Source organism: Pristiophorus japonicus, chromosome 1 (assembly GCF_044704955.1).
Source record: "Pristiophorus japonicus isolate sPriJap1 chromosome 1, sPriJap1.hap1, whole genome shotgun sequence".
Classification (NCBI taxonomy): domain Eukaryota; kingdom Metazoa; phylum Chordata; class Chondrichthyes; family Pristiophoridae; genus Pristiophorus; species Pristiophorus japonicus.
Window position 1 is genome coordinate 387,577,251 of NC_091977.1, and position 22,229 is coordinate 387,599,479.

At 42.9% G+C, this 22,229-nt stretch overlaps 1 protein-coding gene across 6 annotated transcripts in view; it reads right to left on the reverse strand.

Moving 5' to 3' along the window:
• LOC139274170 (ATP-binding cassette sub-family C member 9-like) overlaps nucleotides 1-22,229 on the reverse strand; it is a 343,814-nt gene that overhangs the window by 154,478 nt on the left and 167,107 nt on the right. For all 6 annotated transcript variants that reach the window (XM_070891221.1, XM_070891210.1, XM_070891227.1 and 3 more), the window contains one exon: nucleotides 19,975-20,144. In XM_070891221.1, coding sequence (XP_070747322.1) covers nucleotides 19,975-20,144 — 170 coding nt within the window. The remainder of the gene's footprint in view (nucleotides 1-19,974; nucleotides 20,145-22,229) is intronic.

Consider the following 22,229-nt stretch of genomic DNA (forward strand, 5'->3'; position numbering starts at 1 on the left):
ATATTTGCAACTAAAAAGATACACCAGAAAAATAAAGTTACATCATAAAAAATGTTGCAACTCATGGGGAAATTTGGGCCCATAGAAACATAGAAAATAGCAGTAGTAGGCCATTCGGCCCTTCGAGTCTGCACCGCCATTCAGGATAGCTCAGATGAATACATGGCTTGAGGAGTGGTGTAGAGGGGAGGGATTCAAATTTCTGGGACATTGGAACCGGTTCTGGGGGAGGTGGGACCAGTACAAACCAGACGTTCTGCACTTGGGCAGGACCGGAACCAATGTCCTAGGGGGAGTATTTGCTAGTGCTATCGGGGAGAGGTTAAACTAATATGGCAGGGGGATGGGAACCTATGCAGGGAGACAGAGGGAAATAGAATGGGGGCAGAAGCAAAAGATAGAACGAAGAAAAGTAAAAGTGGAGAGCAGAGAAACCCAAGGCAAAAATCAAAAAGGGCCACATTACAGCAACATTCTAAAGGGGCAAAGTGTGTTAAAAAGATAAGCCTGAAGGCTCTGTACCTCAATGCGAGGAGTATTCGTAATAAGGTGGTCGAATTAACTGCACAGGCAGCAATTAATGAATATGATGTAATTGGCCTCACGGAGACATGACTCCAGGGTGACCAAGGCTGGGAACTCAACATCCAGGGATATTCAACATTCAGGAAGGATAGACAGAAAGGAAGAGGTGGGGTAGCGTTGCTGGTTAGGGAGGAAATTAACGCAATAGTAAGGAAGGACATTAGCTTGGATGATGTGGAACCTGTATGGGTGGAGCTGCAGAATACCAAAGGGCAGAAAACGCGAGTGGGATCTGTGTAAAGACCATCAAACAGGAGTAGTGAGGTTGGGGACAGCATCAAACAAGAAATTAGGGATGCGTGCAATGAAGGTGCAGCAGTTATCATGGGCGACTTTAATCTGCATATAGATTGGGCTAACCAAACTGGTAGCAATACGGTGGAGGAGCATTTCCTGGAGTGTATTAGGGATGGTTTTCTAGACCAATATGTCGAGGAACCAACTAGAGGGCTGGCCATCCTTGACTGGGTGATGTGTAATGAGAAAGGACTAATTAGCAATCTTGTTGTGCGAGGCTCCTTGGAGAAGAGTGATCATAATATAGTAGAATTCTTTATTAAGATGAAGAGTGACACAGTTAATTCAGAGACTAGGGGTCCTGAACTTAAGGAACGGTAACTTCAATGGTATGAGATGTGAATTGGCTAGAATAGACTGGCAAATGATACTTAAAGGGTTGACGGTGGATAGGCAATGACAAACATTTAAAGATCACATGGATGAACTTCAACAATTGTACATCCTGTCTGGAGTAAAAATAAACCGTGGCTAACAAGGGAAATTAGGGATTGTGTTAAATCCAAGGAAGAGGCATAGAAATTGGCCAGAAAAAGCAGCAAACCTGAAGACTGGGAAAAATTTAGAATTCAGCAGAGGAGGACAAAGGGTTTAATTAGGAAGGGGAAAATAGAGTGAGAGGAAGCTTGCAGTGAACATAAAAACTGACTGCAAAAGCTTCTATAGATATGTGAAGAGAAAAAGATTAGTGAAAACAAGTGAAAAATGTCCCTTGCAGACAGATTCAGGTGAATTTATAATGGGGAACAATAGAATGGCAGACCAGTTGAACAAATACTTTGGTTCTGTCTTCATGAAGGAAGACACAAATAACCTTACGGAAATACTAGGGGATCGAGGGTCTAGTGAGGAGGAATTGAAGGAAATCCTTATTAGGCGGGAAAATGTGTTCGGGAAATTGATGGGATTGAAGGCCGATAAATCCCCAGGGCCTGATAGTTTGCATCCCAGAGTACTTAAGGAAATGGCTCTAGAAATAGTGGATGCATTGGTGATCATTTTACAACAGTTTATCGACTCTGCATCAATTCCTGTGGACTGGAGGGTAGCTAATGTAACACCACTTTTTAAAAAAGGAGGAAGAGTGAAAATAGGTAATTATAGACCAGTTAGCCTGACAACAGTAGTGGGGAAAATGTTGGAATCAATTACTAAAGATGAAATAGCAGCGCATTTGGAAAGCAATGACAGGATCAGTCCAAGTCAGCATGGATTTATGAAAGGGAAATCATGCTTGACAAAACTTCTGGAATTTTTTGAGGATGTATCTAGTAGAGCGGATAAGGGAGAACCAGTGGATGTGGTGTATTTGGACTTTCAAAAGGCTTTTGACAAGGTCCCACACAAGAGATTTCTGTGCAAAACTAAAGCACATGGTATTGAGGGTAATGCACTGACGTGGATAGAGAACTGGTTGGCAGACCGGAAGCAGAGTCGGGATAAACGGGTCCTTTTCAGAATGGCAGACAGTGACTAGTGGGGTGCCGCAGGGCTCAGTGCTGGGACCCCAGCTATTTACAATATACATTAATGATTTAGATGAAGGAATTGAGTATAATATCTCCAAGTTTGCAGATGACACTAAGCTGGTTGGCGGTGTGAGTTGTGAGGAGGACGCTCAAAGAGGCTGCAGGGTGACTTGGACAGGTTAGGTAAGGGGGAAAATGCATGGCAGATGCAGTATAATGTGGATAAATGTGAGGTTATCCACTTTGGTGGCAAAAACATGAAGGCAGAATATTATCTGAATGGCGGCAGATTAGGACAAAGGAAGGTGCAACGAGACCTGGGTGTCATGGTGCATGCCAAACTTCAAACATCAGTCATTGAAGCTTGGCATGCAGGTACGGCAGGCGGTGAAGGAGGCAAATGATATGTTGGCCTTCATAGTGAGAGGATTTGAGTATAGGAGCAGGGAGGGTTACTGCAGTTGTACAGGGCCTTGGTGAGGCCTCACCTGGAATATTGTGTTCAGTTTTGGTCTCCTAATCTGAGGAAGGACATTCTTGCTAGTGAGGGAGTGCAGCGAAGGTTCACCAGACTGATTCCAGGATGGCAGGACTGACATATGAGGAGAGACTGGATCGACTGGGCCTTTATTCACTGGACTTTAGAAGGATGAGAGGGGATCTCATAGAAACATATAAAATTCTGATGGGACTGGACAGGTTAGATGCAGGAAGAATGTTCCCGATGTTGGGGAAGTCCAGAACCAGGGTCATGGTCTAAGGATAAGGGGTAAGCCATATAGGACCAACATGAGGAGAAACCTTTTCACCCAGAGAATTGTGAACCTATGGAATTCTCTGCCACAGAAAGTTGTTGAGTCCAGTTCGTTGGATATATTCAAAAGGGAGTTAGATGTGGCCCTTACGGCTAAAGGGATCAGGGGGTATGGAAAGAAGGCAGGAATGAGGTACTGAAGTTGCATGATCAGCCATGATCATATTGAATGGTGGTGCAGGCTCGAATGACCTGCTCCTGCACCTATTTTCTATGTTTCTACTCTCTGTTTCATAAGAACATAATAAATGTTTCCTGTCAGTTAAACAATTTTCAATCCATGCCAATACATTACCCCAATCCTATGTGCTTTAATTTTGCACACTAACCTCTTATGTGAGACTTTATCAAAGGCCTTCTGAAAATCTATATTCACTACATCCACTGGTTCTCCCTTATCTATTTTATCAGTTACATCCTCAAAAAACTCCAGTAGGTTTGTAAAACATTATTTCCTTTCATAAATCCATGTTGACTTTGTTTAATCCCGTTGATATTATCTAAGTCTGCCGTTATCACATCCTTTATAATAGACTCCAGCATTTTCCCTAATACTGATGTCAGGCTAACCGGTCTGCAGTTCTACGTTTTCTTTCTCCTTCCTTTTTTAAATAATGGGGTTACATTTGCCACCCTCCGATCTGCAGGAACTGTTCCATAATCTATAGAATTTTGGAAGATGGCAACCAATGCATCTACTATTTCCACGGCTACCTCTTTTAGTACCCTGGAATGCAGATCATCAGGCCCTGGAGATTTATCGGCCTTCAATCCCATTAGTTTCACCAGCACTATTTTCTTACCAATAATAATTTCCTTTAATTCCTCTTGCTCACTAGACTCTTGGTTCCCTAGCATGTCTGGGACGTTATTTGTGTCCTCTTCCGTGAAGGCAGAACCACAGTATTTATTTAATTGTTCTGCCATTTCCTTGTTCCCCATTACAAATTCTCCCGTTTCTGTCTGTAAAAGACCTACATTTGACTTCACTAATCTTTTTCTTTTTATATTCTTGTAGAAACTTTTGCAGTCAGTTTTTATGTTCCTTGCAAGTTTACTCTCATACTCTATTTTTCCCCTTAATCAATCTCGTGGTCCTTTTTTGCTGAATTCTAAACTGCTCCCAATCCTCAGGCTTGCTACTTTTTCTGGCAACTTTGTATAACTCCTCTTTGGATGTAATACTATCCTTAATTTCTTTTGTTAGCCATGATTGGGCACTTTTCCTTGTGTGTTTTTACGCCAGAAAGGAATGTATAACTGTTGTAATGAATGCATTTGTTCCTTAAATATTAGCCATTGCCTATCCACCGTCATGCCTTTTAATGAATCCTCCCAATCTATCATACCTTCGTAGTTTCCTTTGTTTAGATTCAGGACCCCAGTTTCGGATTGGACTACTTCACTTTCCATCTTAATAAAGAATTCAATCATGTTATGGTCACTCTTCCCTAAAGGCACAACAAGACTGTTAATTAACCCCTTCTCATTACACAATACCCAATCTAGGATAGCCTGTTCCCTAGTAAGCTCCTCAACATACTGGTCTAAAAAAACCATCTCGTATACACTCCAGGAATTCATCTGCCACAGTATTATTTCTAATTTGGTTTGGCCAGTCTATATGTGGATTAAAGCAATCTACGATTACTGTAGTACCCTTGTTACATGCATCTCTAATTTCATGTTTGATGCCGTTCCCTACACTACCACTACTGTTTGGAGGCCTATAGACAACTCCCACCAATGTTTTCTGATCCTTGGTGCTCCTTAGCTCCACCCAGATTCTACATCTTGATATCCTGAGCCAATATCCTTTCTCACTATTGCTCTGACTTCATCCTTTACGAACAATGCCACATCACCCCCTCTTCTTTTTGCCTGTCCTTCCTAAATATCGAATATCCTTGGATATTCAGTTCCCAACCCTGATCACCCTGCAACCATGTCTCTGTAATTGCAACTATATCGTATCCGTTTACATCTATTTGCACTGTTAATTCGTCTACCTTATTACAGATGCTTCATTCATTCAGATACAATGCTTTTAAATATATTTTTTTAACATTATTAGACATCTTAACATTATTTTGTATGATAGCCCTATTTGTCTCATCGCTATTTTTTCTCAGCTGGACCCTATTTGTTAATGCACTCTTTTGTTTGTATGCTCTGTCCCTTCCTGACATAATCTGGTTGTCCTTACCACAATCATTTTCCTGCATTGCTTCCTTTTCTTATCTCTTTAGCATTCTAGATTGCTCTCTACTGCAACCACCTTCCTCCGCACCTCCTTATTTAGTTTAAAGCCCTGTCTAACTCCCCAGTTAGTCAGTTCCCTAGAACTCCGGTCCCAGCATAGTTCAGGTGTAGTCCGTCCCCACGGAACAGCTCTTTCTTTCCCGAGTATTGGTGCCAGTGCCCCACGAATCAAAACCCACTTCTCCCACACCAACCTCTGAGCCATGCATTCATCGCCCTGATTCTATTGACCCTATGCCAATTTGCTCGTGGCTCAGGTAATAATGCAGAGATTATTATCTGTGTGGCTCTGCTTTTCAATTTATTCCCGAGCTGTTCAAACTCTCTCAGCAGAACCTCTTTTTTAGTCCTACCTATGTCATTGGTACCTACGTGTACCACGACAACTGGATCCTCCCACTCCAAGTTCTTTTCCAACCCGGAGATGTCTTTTACCCCGGGTAGGCAACACAGCCTTTGGGACCCACGCTCTCAGCTGCAGAACCCTATCTATCCCCCTAACTATACTGTCCCCTACTACAACCACCTGCCACTTTACTTCCCCCACTTGAATGGCTTTCTGCACCACGGTGCCTTGGTCAGTCTGCTCGTCCACCCGCAGTCTGCACATTGTCCTCAAGTGTCGCAAGAACCTCAGATCTATTGGACAAGTGAAGGGACTGAGGCTCCTACAGCAATACTACCTCCTGGATTCCTTTACCTGCTTCACTCGCAGTCACACCCTTCTGACCCTGACCAAGTGTCAATTCTGAAGTATTTAATCTAGAGGGTGTGGCTGCCTCCTGGATCAAAAGGTCCAGGTAACTTTCTCCCTCCCTGATGTCTCGCAATGTCTGTAGCTCGGACTCCAGCTCCTCAACTCGGAGCCAAAGTTCGTCAAGCCGTAGACTCTGACCGCAGATATAGTTGCCCTGGACCAAAATGTCCAGAAGCTCCCACATATTGCAGCGGCAACACAACTCCTGTTTTCCCATTATGTTATTTAATTAATTAGTTTAGCGTTAATCAAGTATTTACCCCATATAGTTTGTTACATTAGTTAAACAAATAAAGGTGAGTTTTTAGTATTTAGTTATATGCTATATGTTAATTTAAAAGAAAAACTTAGCCCACAATCACTACCAATCACAGCCAAGACTACACGCCCCGGTAACATCCCAGCTGTAGTGCTGAAAACCTGCACTACAGAACTAGATGTCTGTCTAGCCAAACTGATCAGTACAGCTATAAAATTGGCATCTTCCCGACAATGTGAAAATAGGCCAGGTTTTATGTCCTGTCCACAAAAGCAGGACAAATCCAACCCGGCCATTTATTGCCAGATCTGCCTACTTTCAATCATCAGCAAAGTAATGGAAGAAGTTATCAACAATGCTATCAAGCAACACTTACTCACCAATAACCTGCTCGCCGATGCTCAGTTTGAGTTCCGCCAGGACCACTCGGCTCCAGCCTTGGCCCAATCATAGACAAAAGAGCTGAATTTCAAAGGTGCAGTGAGAGTGACTGTCCTTGACTTCAAGGCAGCATTTGACCGAATGTGGCATCAAGGAGCTCTAATAAAATTGAAATCAATGGGGATCGAGGGAAAGCTCTCCAGGGGCTTGCATTCTACTTGATACAAAGGAATTTGGCAGTAGCTGTTGGAGGCAAATCATCTCAACACCAGGACATCACTGCAGGAAATCCTTGGGTCACCGTCCTAGGCCCATTTATCTTCACCTGCTTCCTCAATGACCTACCCTCTATAAGGTCAGAAGTGGGGATGTCAAGTTATCCTACATTACAAGAGTGACTGCATTTCAAAAGTACTGTTAGATGTAAAGAGCTTTGGGACTGCACAGCCTGATTTGCATGGGAAGCCTCTTTCACACCCAGTACCAGCCAGATTGAGAGGCTGACTGGCTGCGGGTAGGTAGGCCTGTGGCACTAGGCCGCAGAGAGGATGGAGGGAGGGATCACGTGCGGGCTGGCCGGAGGAGCATGGGTGAGCCGGGTGAGGATCAGGGGACAGAACCAGCAGGGGGGGTGGTTGGGGACGTGGATGAGGATGAGGATCGGTGGCTGGAGGAGCACGGTGATGGCCGGGGGGGGGGGGGAATGGTGCAGAATCGGCAATGATCAGGGGCCGGCGGACTAGATCGGCGGGGCCAGAGGAGTGGGGGAGGGGTTGAGGGGGAGGGAATGATCGGCGGCCATAGCAGCATGTGGTGGGGTAGAAATCATAGGCCGAGGTGTGGGGAAATTGGAGCCGAGGCAGGAGAAATCAGAGGCCTGGGGGAGGGGGAATCCGGAGGCTTCGTGTGGGGGTCTCCGATCGCAGGGTGTGGGTTAGGCAGGGTCGCTGAATCCAGGAGGTAAGTGTAAAGGCACTTACTTCCTGGATTCAGCAGTCTTTGCCTTACATTAACTGGCAGGTTTCACCTGGCTGGCTGCAAAACCCGACCAGCTAAAGTTAATTTCAAGATGGAGGTTAAAGCAGCCTCATTATAATATTTAAATTGTTGACCCGCCTCCTGGGAGCATGTTGCCTGCTCGCCCACCTTGTTAAAACCGGAAGTGGGTTCTGATCAGGATTCACTTCAACATCCCACACAACCCCAACCCACCTGTTTTAGGTCAAAACTTCCCCCCAGTGCCTTTAGTCAAAAAGAATCATCTCAATGTGCACTGAATAAATCTATTGGCCTGCTTAGCGCTTCCTGTTATCGTCTCTGGAGGGCAATAATGGGGCACTAACGACTTATTGACCGGGTGCGACGAGATGAACGACTCCCACAAACTTTGGCGAGAGGTCTGCGGCGGTGTCGGTAAGACGTTGCACCCCGATCGCCTTCGCCCAGAGATTGTGACGTCATTGCTATGCGCATCGCCCTGGACCTGAACTTCAGTTCCGCCCTCTGCAGCATCGCCGGGCGAAAACACTGACAGCTGCAGGAGGCGTTGTTTGGGAGGCCGGGCGTTTAGGGGGCTAAAGTTAATGGGGAGGTTGCTGAGATAAGCAGCAACATTTCTGAAACTTTTTTATCTCCCCAATTTAAAAAAAAATTCTCCTGGGCCGCGATCGATCAGTCCGGCACTCTGCTGGAGTTCATGGGCTGATTGAGCTGAATCGCGGCTGCCGTCGGGGACCAGCTAACTGGTCCAATGCAGAACCTGTAGTGATGGTCCTTCCCTTTAAGGAAGGGAAGGAGCCTTGGACATGGCAGCTCTGCAAGGCCCAGTGTAGCGCTGCACAACTAACGCCCCGCTTGCGTCCTTTAGCACTCCAGGAAGGAAGTGGAGCACTTGATTTAGTACTCCACTTTCTTCCTGGAGCACACCACATTTTTTCAAAGTTGAAATACATTAGCGCCTGCCGCTAATTTTTTCAACTTTCAAAAGTTAACACCCCAAACGGGGCACTCCCGAATTTCTCCCCCATTATATTTTTTTAAGTGAGTCAAAGGATAAATACATTTTTTTAATGAAGTGTCCAATCAGAATAACAACATGAGAATACACCACAAACTTGGATTAGAAAATCTTAAATTCATGTTTGAAGTCAACATCAGGAAAAAAAAGTCAATATTAAATTGAATTAATCATCTGCAATGGCAGAATGTGAACTTTCCCAGCTTCAAACAGCCCTAAACGCATTTAACTGCCAATAACCTGAAACAACTTGAATTTATTACTTTCTGCGGTGAGATGTCACTACAGATAGTTCCACTGCAGTACTAAAAATGTCTAATTGAAAAGAACGTCTCAATTTTACATGTTTAAATTTGCAACATAGCAGCCAGTAGATTAAAAATCTAGAACTGGATTCTAATCACACATTTTCAGGTTTCAACTTAGTAAAATGTCAGGTTCCATACCACTTGTATTTCAATTCCTCCACCTAAATCCTGTTCTTAGTATTAGTTCGTGTTTAACACGTCATGCATACTGAAAATAAGTTTCAAAATGAATGTTTTCCACTTTCCGAGAAAATATATTTGCTGCTTTTGAGAAATCACAGTAGCTGTTTATCACCACTACCTCACACTACTTGCTAAAACAGTGCAGAAATTAAAATGTCAAGACTAATAATTAAACAGAAGAGCCTAGACTTTGGGTTAATGGCTATGCTTCACACTGCCAAGATTTCCTAGATTGCCATGATTGCCATGTATTACATCAGACAACAACAAGCAGGGGGATGTGATCAGATGACAAAGACGAACAATCTTTTTAAAGAACAAATGGCTGTTCTCAGTTCGAGGAAAACATCAATTTAGATTTTTCTTCTCTGTACAAATGAAATAATGAACACAAACACATGTGGACAAATGTGAGGTTATCCACTTTGGGGGCAGAAACATAAAGGCAGAATATTATCTGAATGGCAGCAGAGTAGGACAAGGGGAGGTGCAACGAGACCTGGGCATCATGGTACATCAGTCATTGAAAGTTGGCATGCAGATACAGCAGGCAGTGAAGGCGGCAAATGGTATGTTGGCCTTCATAGCGAGAGGATTTGAGTATAGGAGCAGGGAGGTCTTACTGCAGGTGTACAGGGCCTTAGTGAGGCCTCACCTGGAATATTGTGTTCAGTTTTAGTCTCCCAATCTGAGGAAGGACGTTCTTGCTATTGAGGGAGTGCAGCGAAGGTTCAGCAGACTGATTCCCGGGATGGCAGGACTGACATATGAGGAGAGACTGGATCGACTGGGCCTGTATTCACTGGAGTTTAGAAGGACGAGAGAGGATCTCATAGAAACATATAAAATTCTGACGGGACTGGACAGGGTAGATGCAGGAAGAATGTTCCTGATGTTGGGGAAGTCCAGAACCAGGGGACACAGTCTAAGGATAGAGGGTTAGCCATTTAGGACTGAGATGAGGAGAAACTTCTTCACTCAGAGAGTTGTTAACCTGTGGAATTTTCTACCGCAGAGAGTTGTTGATGCCAGTTAATTGGATGTATTCAAGAGGGAGTTAGATATAGTCCTTCCGGCTAAAGGAATCAAGGGGTATGGAGAGAAAGCAGGAAAGGGGTACTGAGGTGAATGATCAGCCATGATCTTATTGAATGGTGATGCAAACTCAAAGGGCCGAATGGCCTACTCCTGCACCTATTTTCTATGTTTCTATGTTGCTAGGGATTAGACAGTTAAAAGTGCTCTATTAATTAATTGCAAGTTCTTTGTTTACTGGAATTTGATTTTAATGGTTCAATCTATTTTGTAGGTTTTATTTTTCATAATAAATGTGCACTTATCTAGAAGGGGTACTATCTTACACGGGCTTGCAGATGGTGACATGAGGTGAAGCCCACTGTTCAAGATCAACAACAATTGCCTCCCTTTACAAGGTTAGGCCACAAGAATTTTGGGGAAAGGGCAATCCAAATAAAAAAAAAGGGTTTAACAAAAGACAACTTAATATTTAAATCAGATGCAATTAAAGAGTAAATATCATTCACTGCCCATTGGTCATGAAGTTAACGAAACAGCAGACATTACACATCGTTATGCCAAGGTTACTTGGCAAACTATAGATCTGAACATAGATAAGTGGTCAGAGGAATCATGGCTGATAATATTTGTACCCTGGACTTGTGAATTGCAGATCCAGCAAAGTCCAAGAGCAAACTCACCATGAGGTCCTGTGATCTTTGGGCTCTACAACTAAAATAATAGTGGAACTAAATTTAACCAAAATGTTTAAAGCAGACACTTAAGTAGTTACACTTCATTCCACCATTATTTTTATTGTTTGCAGAGCGAATAGATCAGAGGAGCTCATTCGTTTTTCAGGCATAAAACGGGTGCCAATTCTTCCAATATGGCGGGTGGTGTGCCTGTACATATTCCGTGCCAGATCTGCATGGCCCACCATATTGTTACAGGCAGAGAAAGAGGCGTATGCCTGAAGGCATTAGACCTTTTGCATATACAAATATGGGGAAAACATAGTCTACATGCAGCTTAGCCAGCGGTCGTTAAAGGGACAGCTGCAGGCTGCTACCACAAAGGCAAGTTTGTTAAATACTACTTACAGGTATCTGAATTTGGAGCAGGGAGAAGCAGGAGTGCTCCTTCTGCTGCACTCCACTCCAGCATTGAAGACCATTGTCAGCTCCAGCTTGGCCCTCTCCAGTTCGCTCCCCTCCCTCTCCTGATCATCATCGTCTCTCGATCGCCTCCCGCTCCTTCTCACGATCACGCACCTCCCCGCTATCCCCTCTAGCCCAGGGTTACAGCAGGCTGAAATCCAATGCTGGCGACCTGCGTGGGATCATCCAGCAGGTGTGCACAGCTCACCAGTCTAATTTAAATAGACCCAAAAGCGGGTGTGCCTTGGGCCTATCGTTCTGGCGCAGGTATTGTCTCTGCAGGCAGTTCCCGCCAGCAGGCCTGCTCTATCCAATTTTTTACGCCCACATATTTCATAAAACTTGAGATGAAGAGTCTTTGGGCCCAAATTTCCCCATGAGTTGCACCGTTTTTTTTGGTGTAACTTGATTTTTCTGGTGTATCTTTTTAGTTGCAAATATGGCCATTTAATTTGCACCAGTGTAAGTGAGTTAGTTAGGTCAGTTTTTTTTTTCCCAAAAGGGGGCGTTCCCAGCCACATACACCATTTATGCCAATTTGGCCAGAAAAAAGTTGTACTAAACTAACTTAGGGCAGCTTATGTGTCCACTTTTGTCCGCATAGAAAGACCTTACTTACAGTTAAGGAATCGGCGCAAGTAACTACATTTAAAGCACCACAAGCACCAAACAAAGCACAAAAAGTAATAAGCAATTAAGTAACAAATAAAATAGAAGGAACCCTGCCCCTAAAGCACCAACACCAAAGTAATAAGCAATCAATAAATAAAAAATAAAAAAACAGAAGGAACCTTGCACCTAAAGCACCAAAATCAACCAGTAAATAATAAAAATTAGAAGTCCTACCTTAGGGAACGTAGTGGGCCGCCGATGAGGGAGCCCATTCGGCCAGGGCTAGGGACGGCGTGCTTCAGCCCCTCCACACAGCCTGCAGCGCGCGTTTGCAGAAACGGCCTGCCAGGAGCTGCTGTACATGCGCACAGACTCTAGCGTGCATGTGCAGAGGTCCCAGCACTGTTTTCAGTGCCGGGACCTAGCTCCGCCCCACTCTCTTTGTTCTGCGCCATGCCAGCTCCACAGACGGCCCGAGAATCGGCCATGATCGCAAAGATTTTTTGGGGCGCTGCTTCTGATGTAAAATGTCGGTTGGGGGCTCGGAGATGCGCCGAAGAAACCAGAGGGCCAAATTTGGGCCCCTAGTCTGTAACTGTGTTAATGGAATTCAGGAGAATACAAGGCACAGGTCACTGGATATAAAGAAAATTCAACTTATAACCCAGCTCAGAAATCTCAAGTGGCAAAATTGAGACTGGGCCATAAAGGCTAGGTCATGATCTGAATGGCTTGCGCACTGAGTCATATCACAAGACGAGCAGTTTTGCTAGCAAACAGCCTGACAAGCATTTTAATTTATATTGTGAAATGGTCATTGGTTCTAATTACCATCAATTCACTCATGTTACTTTTGCTTTTATAAAATAACCCTACCCTCATTACAAATCATCTTAGAGAGCAAGGGCAGCCCAGGGCTCCTCTTCTCATTGACTAATCATCTTTGCAAACCCTTTTATCCATCCCAATATTTTCACCTCTAATACAAATTGTGAGGAGCTTTTAGATTTCTTTAAAATATCAAACATTTATTTTACAAGAGATGGACAAGCAAAAAGTAACAGTCCTATAATAAAGTTAAATATTTATAGTAGAATAACTTTTATCAAACTCCTTGAATGGTCAAAATAATAAAAAAAAAGAATGCAACTGCAAGAACTAGACAGATTTTTTTGTGAATAACTTTTAAATAATATGCAATATTTATTTTCCTAAACTTTCTTACTGCCATAGGAGCATAATTTCTTAGCTGTTTCTTGAAAATCCAAGCCGAATTTTCTTTCTTTCAGGAGTTGCAAATTGATTAGTTCCTTCTCTGAGATTTTCAAACATGCTCTCAAAATAAAAATAGCCCTTTTTAAACTGAACATTCAAATTTAAAATGGAACAGTCAGTAATATACAAACTGCCCCAATCTTACAGCTTTCTTAAAGTTTCAATTATTCCTCTCTCTAGCCTGTAACCAATGAAACTTGCAACATTGCTTCAAAATAAGCTTAATGCAGACATGCGAACAGCACCCAGTTTTCAATCTGTTTATGCACTGTGACTTGATTTAAAGCAACAGGAACAATACCAAAACGAAACAAAAATACTTCATTTTATGCATAAGGCGACGGTTTTCTGCTTCTACGTATATATTTATAAAGAGTCTTAAACACTTTACACATTAGATTCATGGGACAGGACAAGATATGCTCTTTAGCATCTATCTGGTTATCATGAACAAAATGCTTAGTTCCCAGGGACTATATCAGAATGAGGGAGGAGTATGTCTGGACACAATTTCCACAAAGGTGGAGGAAACCTGACTCATGTCAGGAAATGACCATTCTTAATGAATGTTCAGATACGCGCAATTTTGAGGACCAATGCAAGAAAGATGTCTGATCCGATATTCGATTGAGCCATTTTTCAGGCGTCCCTAGCAGCCATTTAAAATAGGAGTTTGACTCTTTACACATGTAAGTGAGGGGCATAACGCCTATTTTAGGATCCTTGCCTAAATTGGATAATGATTCTTCGGCAGCCAGCAAGTCTTTTTTTTATAATTTTAAATCTTACTGTGGAACCAGGAAGAGCAGGAATTCTCCCTCGACTCCACAGTACGTATGATTGGCTACCACCCACCCCCACATTGCCATTCCAACCCACCTCTAGGGACTAGCTTTCAGTCTGCTGTCAGCAAGATAAGCGGCCCAACATTCAACTTCTTAAAATGGGCGAGCCGCCTGTAGAAAAGCGACAGATGTCGACAGCTCGGCTAAATAATATTAATGAGGCCCGGGAACCAAGTTTGGGCTGGCCTCGATTGAGGGAGAAATTTTGGCCTCATAGAACTTCCTTCTCTTCTTCAAATACGAGCACAGATAGAATGGGTCAAATGGCCTCCTCTGTGCCATAAATTTAAATGAATAGAACCATAGGATCTTTTACATCTATTTGAGCAGGCAGACAGCGCGTTGGTTTAATGCCGCATTCAAATAACTGCGCCTCCACCAATGTAGCACTCCATTAGGCACTGATGTATCATCCTAGATTATGTGTTTAAGCCATAGCGGGGCTTGAACCCACAGTGTGCTTCAGAGGCAAGACTGCTACCGAATGAGCCAATGTGAGCATTGTAACCAAGTAAAGCTGACCAAAGAACTACAGGAGCTTGTCCTGCCGCAACGCAGAAAACTGGGGGGGGGGGGGAAATTCCCCTGTTGTGTGCCTCCCGTTTGCGTCTCCAGGGGACGTTAACAGGGCGCAAAAGTGTTTTTGCCCGGGGAGCGGCGCTACCAGCTCACCAGAAATTGCTCATGAGTTAGCGGGGACGTGAAACCAGCAGCGCTGTGCCCCGTTGGACACGCCCCAGGCCGTTGCACCTCCGGCAATGAAGTCATTATTGTGCGCGGCGACCCCTTTTCGCCCCGCGACAGAAATTGGGCAGTGCCCTCATGAGGCTGCCATAGGCGATGTCAATGTCAGCATTGTGGGTCGCGAATTAGGTCGTACTCCGCTCGCAGAGCAAAATTTAAAGGGGAGGTCCGCAATGCTGCGTGCTGCCATTTTTTTTTTTATTTTGGCAAATTATCTGACGATTTTGCAGGGTCCGTGCCGCAATCGTGCAGCCCGGCACTCAGTTTCTGTGCCAAGCTGCAGCTACGGCACCCCACATCCCCGGTGGCCTAATAGAGGTCCATCAAGAGCTGTGCAGAGTTTGCAGCATCCCTCCCCTTTAATGGAAGGGGAGGGTCCGTGGAATGCATCAGCGCTACGTGGAGATGTCATGTAGTGTGCTGCGTTGCGCACGCTTAGCGCCCCCGAGAGGAAGTGGAGTGTGCAACATTGCACTCCACTTCCTGTCAGGGGAGGTAAGCCCCATTTGCTTCCGGGGCGGGACATCTGAGCCGGGTGCAGAAGGTCCGGCCTCGGAAAGGTTACCACCCCTCAAACGGGGTGATACGCAATTTCAGCCCCCTGGAATCAAAATACATGCACTATTCACCTACCCTTCTGACATAGACCATCCCAACAACAAAACATGTCTCAGTACATGAAATAGAACCAGAATTAATGCCCTTTACAGTCTAATAGTGGCAACGTTACCTCTGGATGCACCTGCAGAAACCACTTCTTTTGGTGGATCGGAGGCACCAAAAGAGCTGCCTCAGCAGCATCAAGAACAGATTTGTATTTTTGTAAATGACTTCACCACTGCCAGGAAATCCATCTGCCTGACTGACTGCTTTGAAGTAACAGATCCCTTAATTTGTGATTTCCATTCATTCATTTTATTCCCACTGTGGATTTTGCAATTACATTCTACATTTGCAGTTTAAATGATTATTTTAGAAAAAACAACTTTTTGGTGGAATATTTGGTATACAAATTTGGCCATTCTGATGTTAAAATTCAGTTTATCAGACACTTCATTTATTTAAGCGCATTAAAAACATTAGCAGCATGTTAATTTCATCTCAAACATTGTGACATCTTGAGATTGGCATTTTATGAAAGCAGAAAAAGTTGCATGTTTAGAATGTTGTGCAATGGCAAATTAGGTCCCTCATTATGACATTTCTAGAAAGCACACTATTTAGTAACGTCTGGTACATAATCCAAAACCTTTATGTTTTTAATTCCTTGTCCAAAGAATTATACCCCTTTGTTATCCTGCATGGATGAGCATATTGTTTAATAATACTGTTTATATTGTTTTAGTTGGATTAGAATCAATTCCTTTATTTGTTAGCCTATTTGGATTAATAAAGAATTCCCGAGCTAATTTCATGCCAAAAGACTGACTGATCTTTGTGCTTATAATGCCTCAAATTAGATCACTATAAAAATGTTCCCACTGTCGGCTATTATTAGCAATATTTGAGTTTTAGCCAGTGGCTCAGTTGGTAGCTCTCTCACGTCTGAGTCAGAAGGTTGTGGGTTTAAGTCCCATTCCATGAGCACAAAAATCTAGGCTGATGCTCCAGGGCCCTGTCTCCTCTGTTAGGTGGGCGTAAAAAAATCCCATGGCACTTTTCGAAGAGCAGAGGCGTTATCCTCGGTCAATATTTATCTCTGGTCAATATTTATCCCTCAATCAACATCACTAATAAAAGGTTTCCTAGAATACAAAAGTGACTACATTTCAAAAAGTACTTCATTGGCTGTAAAGCGCTTAGGCATGTTTGATGGTCGTGATAGGCACGATATAAATGCAAGATTTTCTTTGCACTCTTTTTATCTTCGTTCGTGGGATGTGGGGGTCGCTGGCAAGGCCAGCATTTGTAATGAGAGAGGATTAATTAGCAATCTTGTTGCGAGAGGCCCCTTGGGGAAGAGTGATCATAAAATGGTAGAATTCTTCATTAAGATGGAGAGTGACACAGTTAATTCAGAGACTAGGATCCTGAACTTAAAGAAAGGTAACGTCAATTGGCTAGGATAGACTGGCGAATGATACTTAAAGGGTTGACGGTGGATAGGCAATGGCAGACATTTAAAGATCACATGGATGAACTTCAACAATTATACATCCCTGTCTGGCATAAAAACAAAACGGGGAAGGTGGCTCAACCATGGCTAACAAGGGAAATTAGGGATAGTAACACTATCCAAGGAAGAGGCATATAAATTGGCCAGAAAAAGCAGTAAACCTGAGGATTGGGAGAAATTTAGGATTCAGCAGAGGAGGACAAAGGGTTTAATTAGAAGGGGGGAAATAGAGTATGAGAGGAAGCTTGCTGGGAACATAAAAACTGACTGCAAAAGCTTCTATAGATGTGTGAAGAGAAAAAGATTAATGAAGACAAATGTAGGTCCCTTACAGTCAGAATCAGGTGAATTTATAATGGGGAACAAAGAAATGGCAGACCAATTGAACAAATACTTTGGTTCTGTCTTCACTCAGGAAGATACAAATAACTTTCCGGAAATACTAGCGGATCGCGGGTTTAGCGTGAAGGAGGAACTGAAGGAAATCCTTATTAGTCAGGAAATTGTGTTAGGGAAATTGATGGGATTGAAGGCCGATAAATCCCCGGGGCCTGATAGTCTGTATTCCAGAGTACTTAAGGAAGTGGCCCTAGAAATAGTGGATGCATTGGTGGTCATTTTCCAACATTCCATAGACTCTGGATCAGTTCCTATGGATTGGAGTGTAGCTAATGTAACCCCACTTTTTAAAAAAGGAGGGAGAGAGAAAACAGGGAATTATAGACTGGTTAGCCTGACATTGGTAGTGGGGAAAATGTTGGAATCAATTATTAAAGATGTACTAGCAGCGCATTTGGAAAGCAGTGGCAGGATTGGTCCAAGTCAGCATGGATTTATGAAAGGGAAATCAAGCTTGACAAATCTTCGAGAATTTTTTGAGGATGTAATTAGTAGAGTGGACAAGGGAGAACCAGTGGATGTGGTGTATTTGGTCTTTCAAAAGGCTTTTGACAAGGTCCCACACAAGAGATTAGTGTGCAAAATTAAAGCACATGGTATTGGGGGTAATGTACTGTCGTGGATAGAGAACTGGTTGGCAGATAGGAAGCAGAGTCGGGATAAACGGGTCCTTTTCAGAATGGCAGGCAGTGATTGTGATTGTTTTAAGTTCCCCCTCCCCTTGATTATCTATTATTGAGATGCTTTTAGTGTCTTCTACCGTGAAAACCGATACCAAATATTTGTTCATAGTCTCTGCCATTTCAGTGTTTCCCACTATTAATTCTCCAGTCTCATCCTCTAAGGGACCAACATTTACTTTAGCTACTCTCTTCCTTTTTATATACCTGTAGAAGCTCTGTCTGTTTTTATATTTCTTGTTAGTTTATTCTCATAATCTATCTTCTCTCTATTTTTTTTTAGTCGTCCTTTGCTGGTTTCTAAACATTTCCCAATCCTCTGGCTTATCACTAATCTTTGCAATATTGTATGCCTTTATTTACAATTTAATACCATCCTTTACTTCCTTAGTTAGCCACGGATGGTTCACCTTCTCTTAAGAGTCTTTCCTTCTCACTGGAATATATTTTTGCTGAGCGTTATGAAATATCTCCTTAAAATGTCTGCCACTGCTTATCTACCGTCTTACCCTTTAACCTTTTTTCCAGTCCACTTTAGCCAACTCTGCCTTCATACCTTTGTAATTGCCTTTATTTAAGTTCAGGACACTAGTTTGAGACCTAACTTTCTCACCCTCAAACTGAATTTGAAATTCTACCATGCTATGATCACTCTTTCCAAGAGGATCCTTTACTATGAGATCATTAATTAATCTGGTCTCAATACACAGTACCAGATCTAAGATAGCCTGCTCCCTAGCTAGTTCCACAACGTATTGTTCTAAGAAACCATCCCAAATGCATTCTATGAACATGGCTTCAAGGCTACCTTGGCCAATTTGATTTGTCCAATCAATAAGAGTAAAATCGTCCATGATTATTGCAGTATCTTTCTTACAAGCCTTCATTATTTCTTGATTTATACTCTGTCCTACAGTGTAGCTACTGTTAGCGGGCCTATAGACTACTCCAACCAGTTACTTATTTCTCTTCTTATTTCTTATCTCCAACCAAATTGATTCTACACCTTGATCTTCTGAGCCAATTATCATTTCTCACGACTGCACTGATCTCATCCTTTATTAACAGAGCTACCCCACTTCCTTTTCCTTTCTGCCTATCCTTCCGAAATGTCAACTACCCCTGAATATTGTTCTGTAATGGCTATCAGATCATACCCAATTATTTCTATTTGTGCCGTCAACTCATCTATCTTGTTGCGAATGCTGCGTGCATTCAGATAAAGAGCTTTTAATTTTGTCTTTTTACCATTTTTTCCTACTCTGACCTTACCTATGCTACCATACCCCATGGATATATATGATGAATCTACAAACCATACTTAAGTTTCCAGTGTCCTAAAGCCACTTCCTTTTGCACTTGCCTTAGACTTAAATGGTCTTTCATTTTCGATGCAACTTCAGCGACCAACCAACATTATTAATCAGCAGCTTTATTGGGCCATTCCAAATGGACATTTCATTTTCCATTCTAAGGTAAGATTTTTTTTTAATCCAAATTTTCCTTTGCTTTTTAAAAAAAAAATTCGAAGTCAGAACTGATAAAATGCCATTCGGCCCAACAAAGCTCATTACTGTCAAGTACATTACCTTTCCCAACAAGTGATCTAGTTGGTCTTATAATATCCCAATGTTTTTATATCTGATACATTGGTTGATAGATTGCTACCAAAGCTAGTCATTCACTTTTCAAAAACCTTTTATATCTATAGTAATTTGATATGTATAGTATGCCACTAACGCCAAAAGAAAATTCACCACATTTACAATTAATGAAATTAATTTGAAACATTACCTGCATTTGGGAAGGAGTTCCACGTCATCTGGATTGCATTCTTCTGGCTTTGCTCCATTGGAATAATTAATTATAATTATAGAGTCCGATTGGGGTTTGTCTGGGTGGTCTAAAGAATCAGTGTGGTTGTTAGAATGATCAGGAACATCTTTTCCTTCTGTCTGCCCAAGCTGTGAAATTAAAATAAAGTATAATGAAAAAGAAAATCACACTTTAATTTTTCTGGTAATGGTAGTAGTAGCTCAAGTAAATGATTCCTCCAAAATTGCATGGAACAAGCAATAAAGTCATTCATAGTATTAAAGCTATCATAGAATGGTTACAGCACATTCGGGCCATTCGGTCCGTCGAGCCCGTGCCGGCTCTCGGCTAGTCCCATTCACCGTCCTATCCCGTAGCCCAGCAATTTTTTTTCCTTCAGATACTTATCCACTTCACTTTTGAAAGATAAGATAGAGTCTGCCTCCACCACCCTTTCAGGCAGTGCATTCCAGATCTGTAAGCATCGGCTCCCCAAGGATTGTTGGATATCTGGACATTGCATTTTAATATTTCTCACTGCAGAAAAAGCTGGCAGCCTGTTGTGGGAGGGGCCCAGGTACTTTTCCATGTTGTACTCGAAATCCACATTTGATGGGTGGGGGTGGTCTGGGAAGTTACAATGGCCAGGAGAAGGCAACTCATCACAGGCAATGGGCAAAGATGGAGGGTCCATTGTTAAGCAATGTGAACTGGTCAGTAATCAAGCCATTACCTTGAATGAGATAACCCCGAGAGGCAGGAAACCAGAACAATAGAAAGCCATTATGTCCCAGACAGGAAGCGAAACCCCCATCACCAGAACACACATGGGCCACTCACAGAAGCCTCGAAACAAGGAAAATTTTATTGGGCCAGAAGATATAAAAGGTAGCCGCATGGCCATAGCTCTCTCTCTTTTGCTCTCAGCTTGCTTCACCTCTACAAGGACCAAGGACTCCGTCTAGGATGGAAAAAAGAAACCATAGACAGTACAGAACCAGAAGAGATACGTTTTCACCAGGAGAAGCAGCGAGTAAGCCATCATCCCTGCCCACGCATCTTTAAGATCACAGCCACTGTGTGAGGAGGTGTTGTGTGTTCTCCCAACCAAGCCTTAGAAGGGTTTTAATGGGGAGGTTTTGTTGCGAGGACCATAGGGGTACGCCCAGCCAGTCAGTACAGATTCGGGGGTAGACTGTGGATCTGAGCAGAGGGTTTAGATGTTGGGTACTTCGCGATAGGGGCGGTTTAGACACGCCAGGGTATTGGATTGTACTACATCATCACTGTATTTACTTTGTCGTTTTGCTGTGTTGAGGTAGCTTTAATAAAGTATTTACGGTTGAGACCGAGGTATTTGTCCGTGACTCATTCATCTGTTCAGTACAGTAACCACTCCTAGGTCTAGAACTATTGTAACATGGGGGTGCGTCAAAAACACCCAAGGGAAACCACTTACAGATCTTAATCACTCGCTGCGTAAAAAAGTTTTTTCTTGCATTGCCTTTAGTTCTGTTGCCAATCACCTTAAATCTGTGTCCTCTGGTTCTCGACCCTTCTGCCAATGATAACAGTTTCTCTCTATCTACTCTGTCTCGACCCCTCATGATTTTGAACAACTGCATAAAATCTCCTCTCAATTTTCTCTGCTCCATGGAGAACAGTCTATCAACATAACTGAAGACCCTCATTCCTGGAATTATTCTCGTAAATCTTTTCTGCACCTTCTCTAAGACCTTCACATCCTTCCTAAAGTTTAGTGCCCAGCATTGGACACAGTACTCCAGTTGGGGCCGAACCAGTGTTTTATACAGGTTCAACACAATTTCCAAGCTTTTGTATTCTATGTCTCTATGCCCAGGATCCCGTAAATCTTTTTAACAGCTTTCTCAACCTGCCCTGCCATCTTCAACAATTTGTACACACATACCTCCAGGTCTCTGTTCATATACGCCCTTCAGGGAAAAAGTCACTGGTGGGCGTAGTTTATAGGCCCCCAAATAATAACTTCATGGTGGGGCGGACAATAATCAAGGGAATAATGGGGGCATGTGAAAAAGGAACGGTAGTAGTCATGGGGGATTTTAACCTACATATCGATTGGTCAACTCAAATCGCACGGGGTAGCCTGGAGGAGGAATTCATAGAATGCATACGGGATTGTTTCTTAGAACAGTATCTTACAGAACCTACAAGGGAACAAGCTATCTTAGATCTGGTCCTGTGTAATGAGA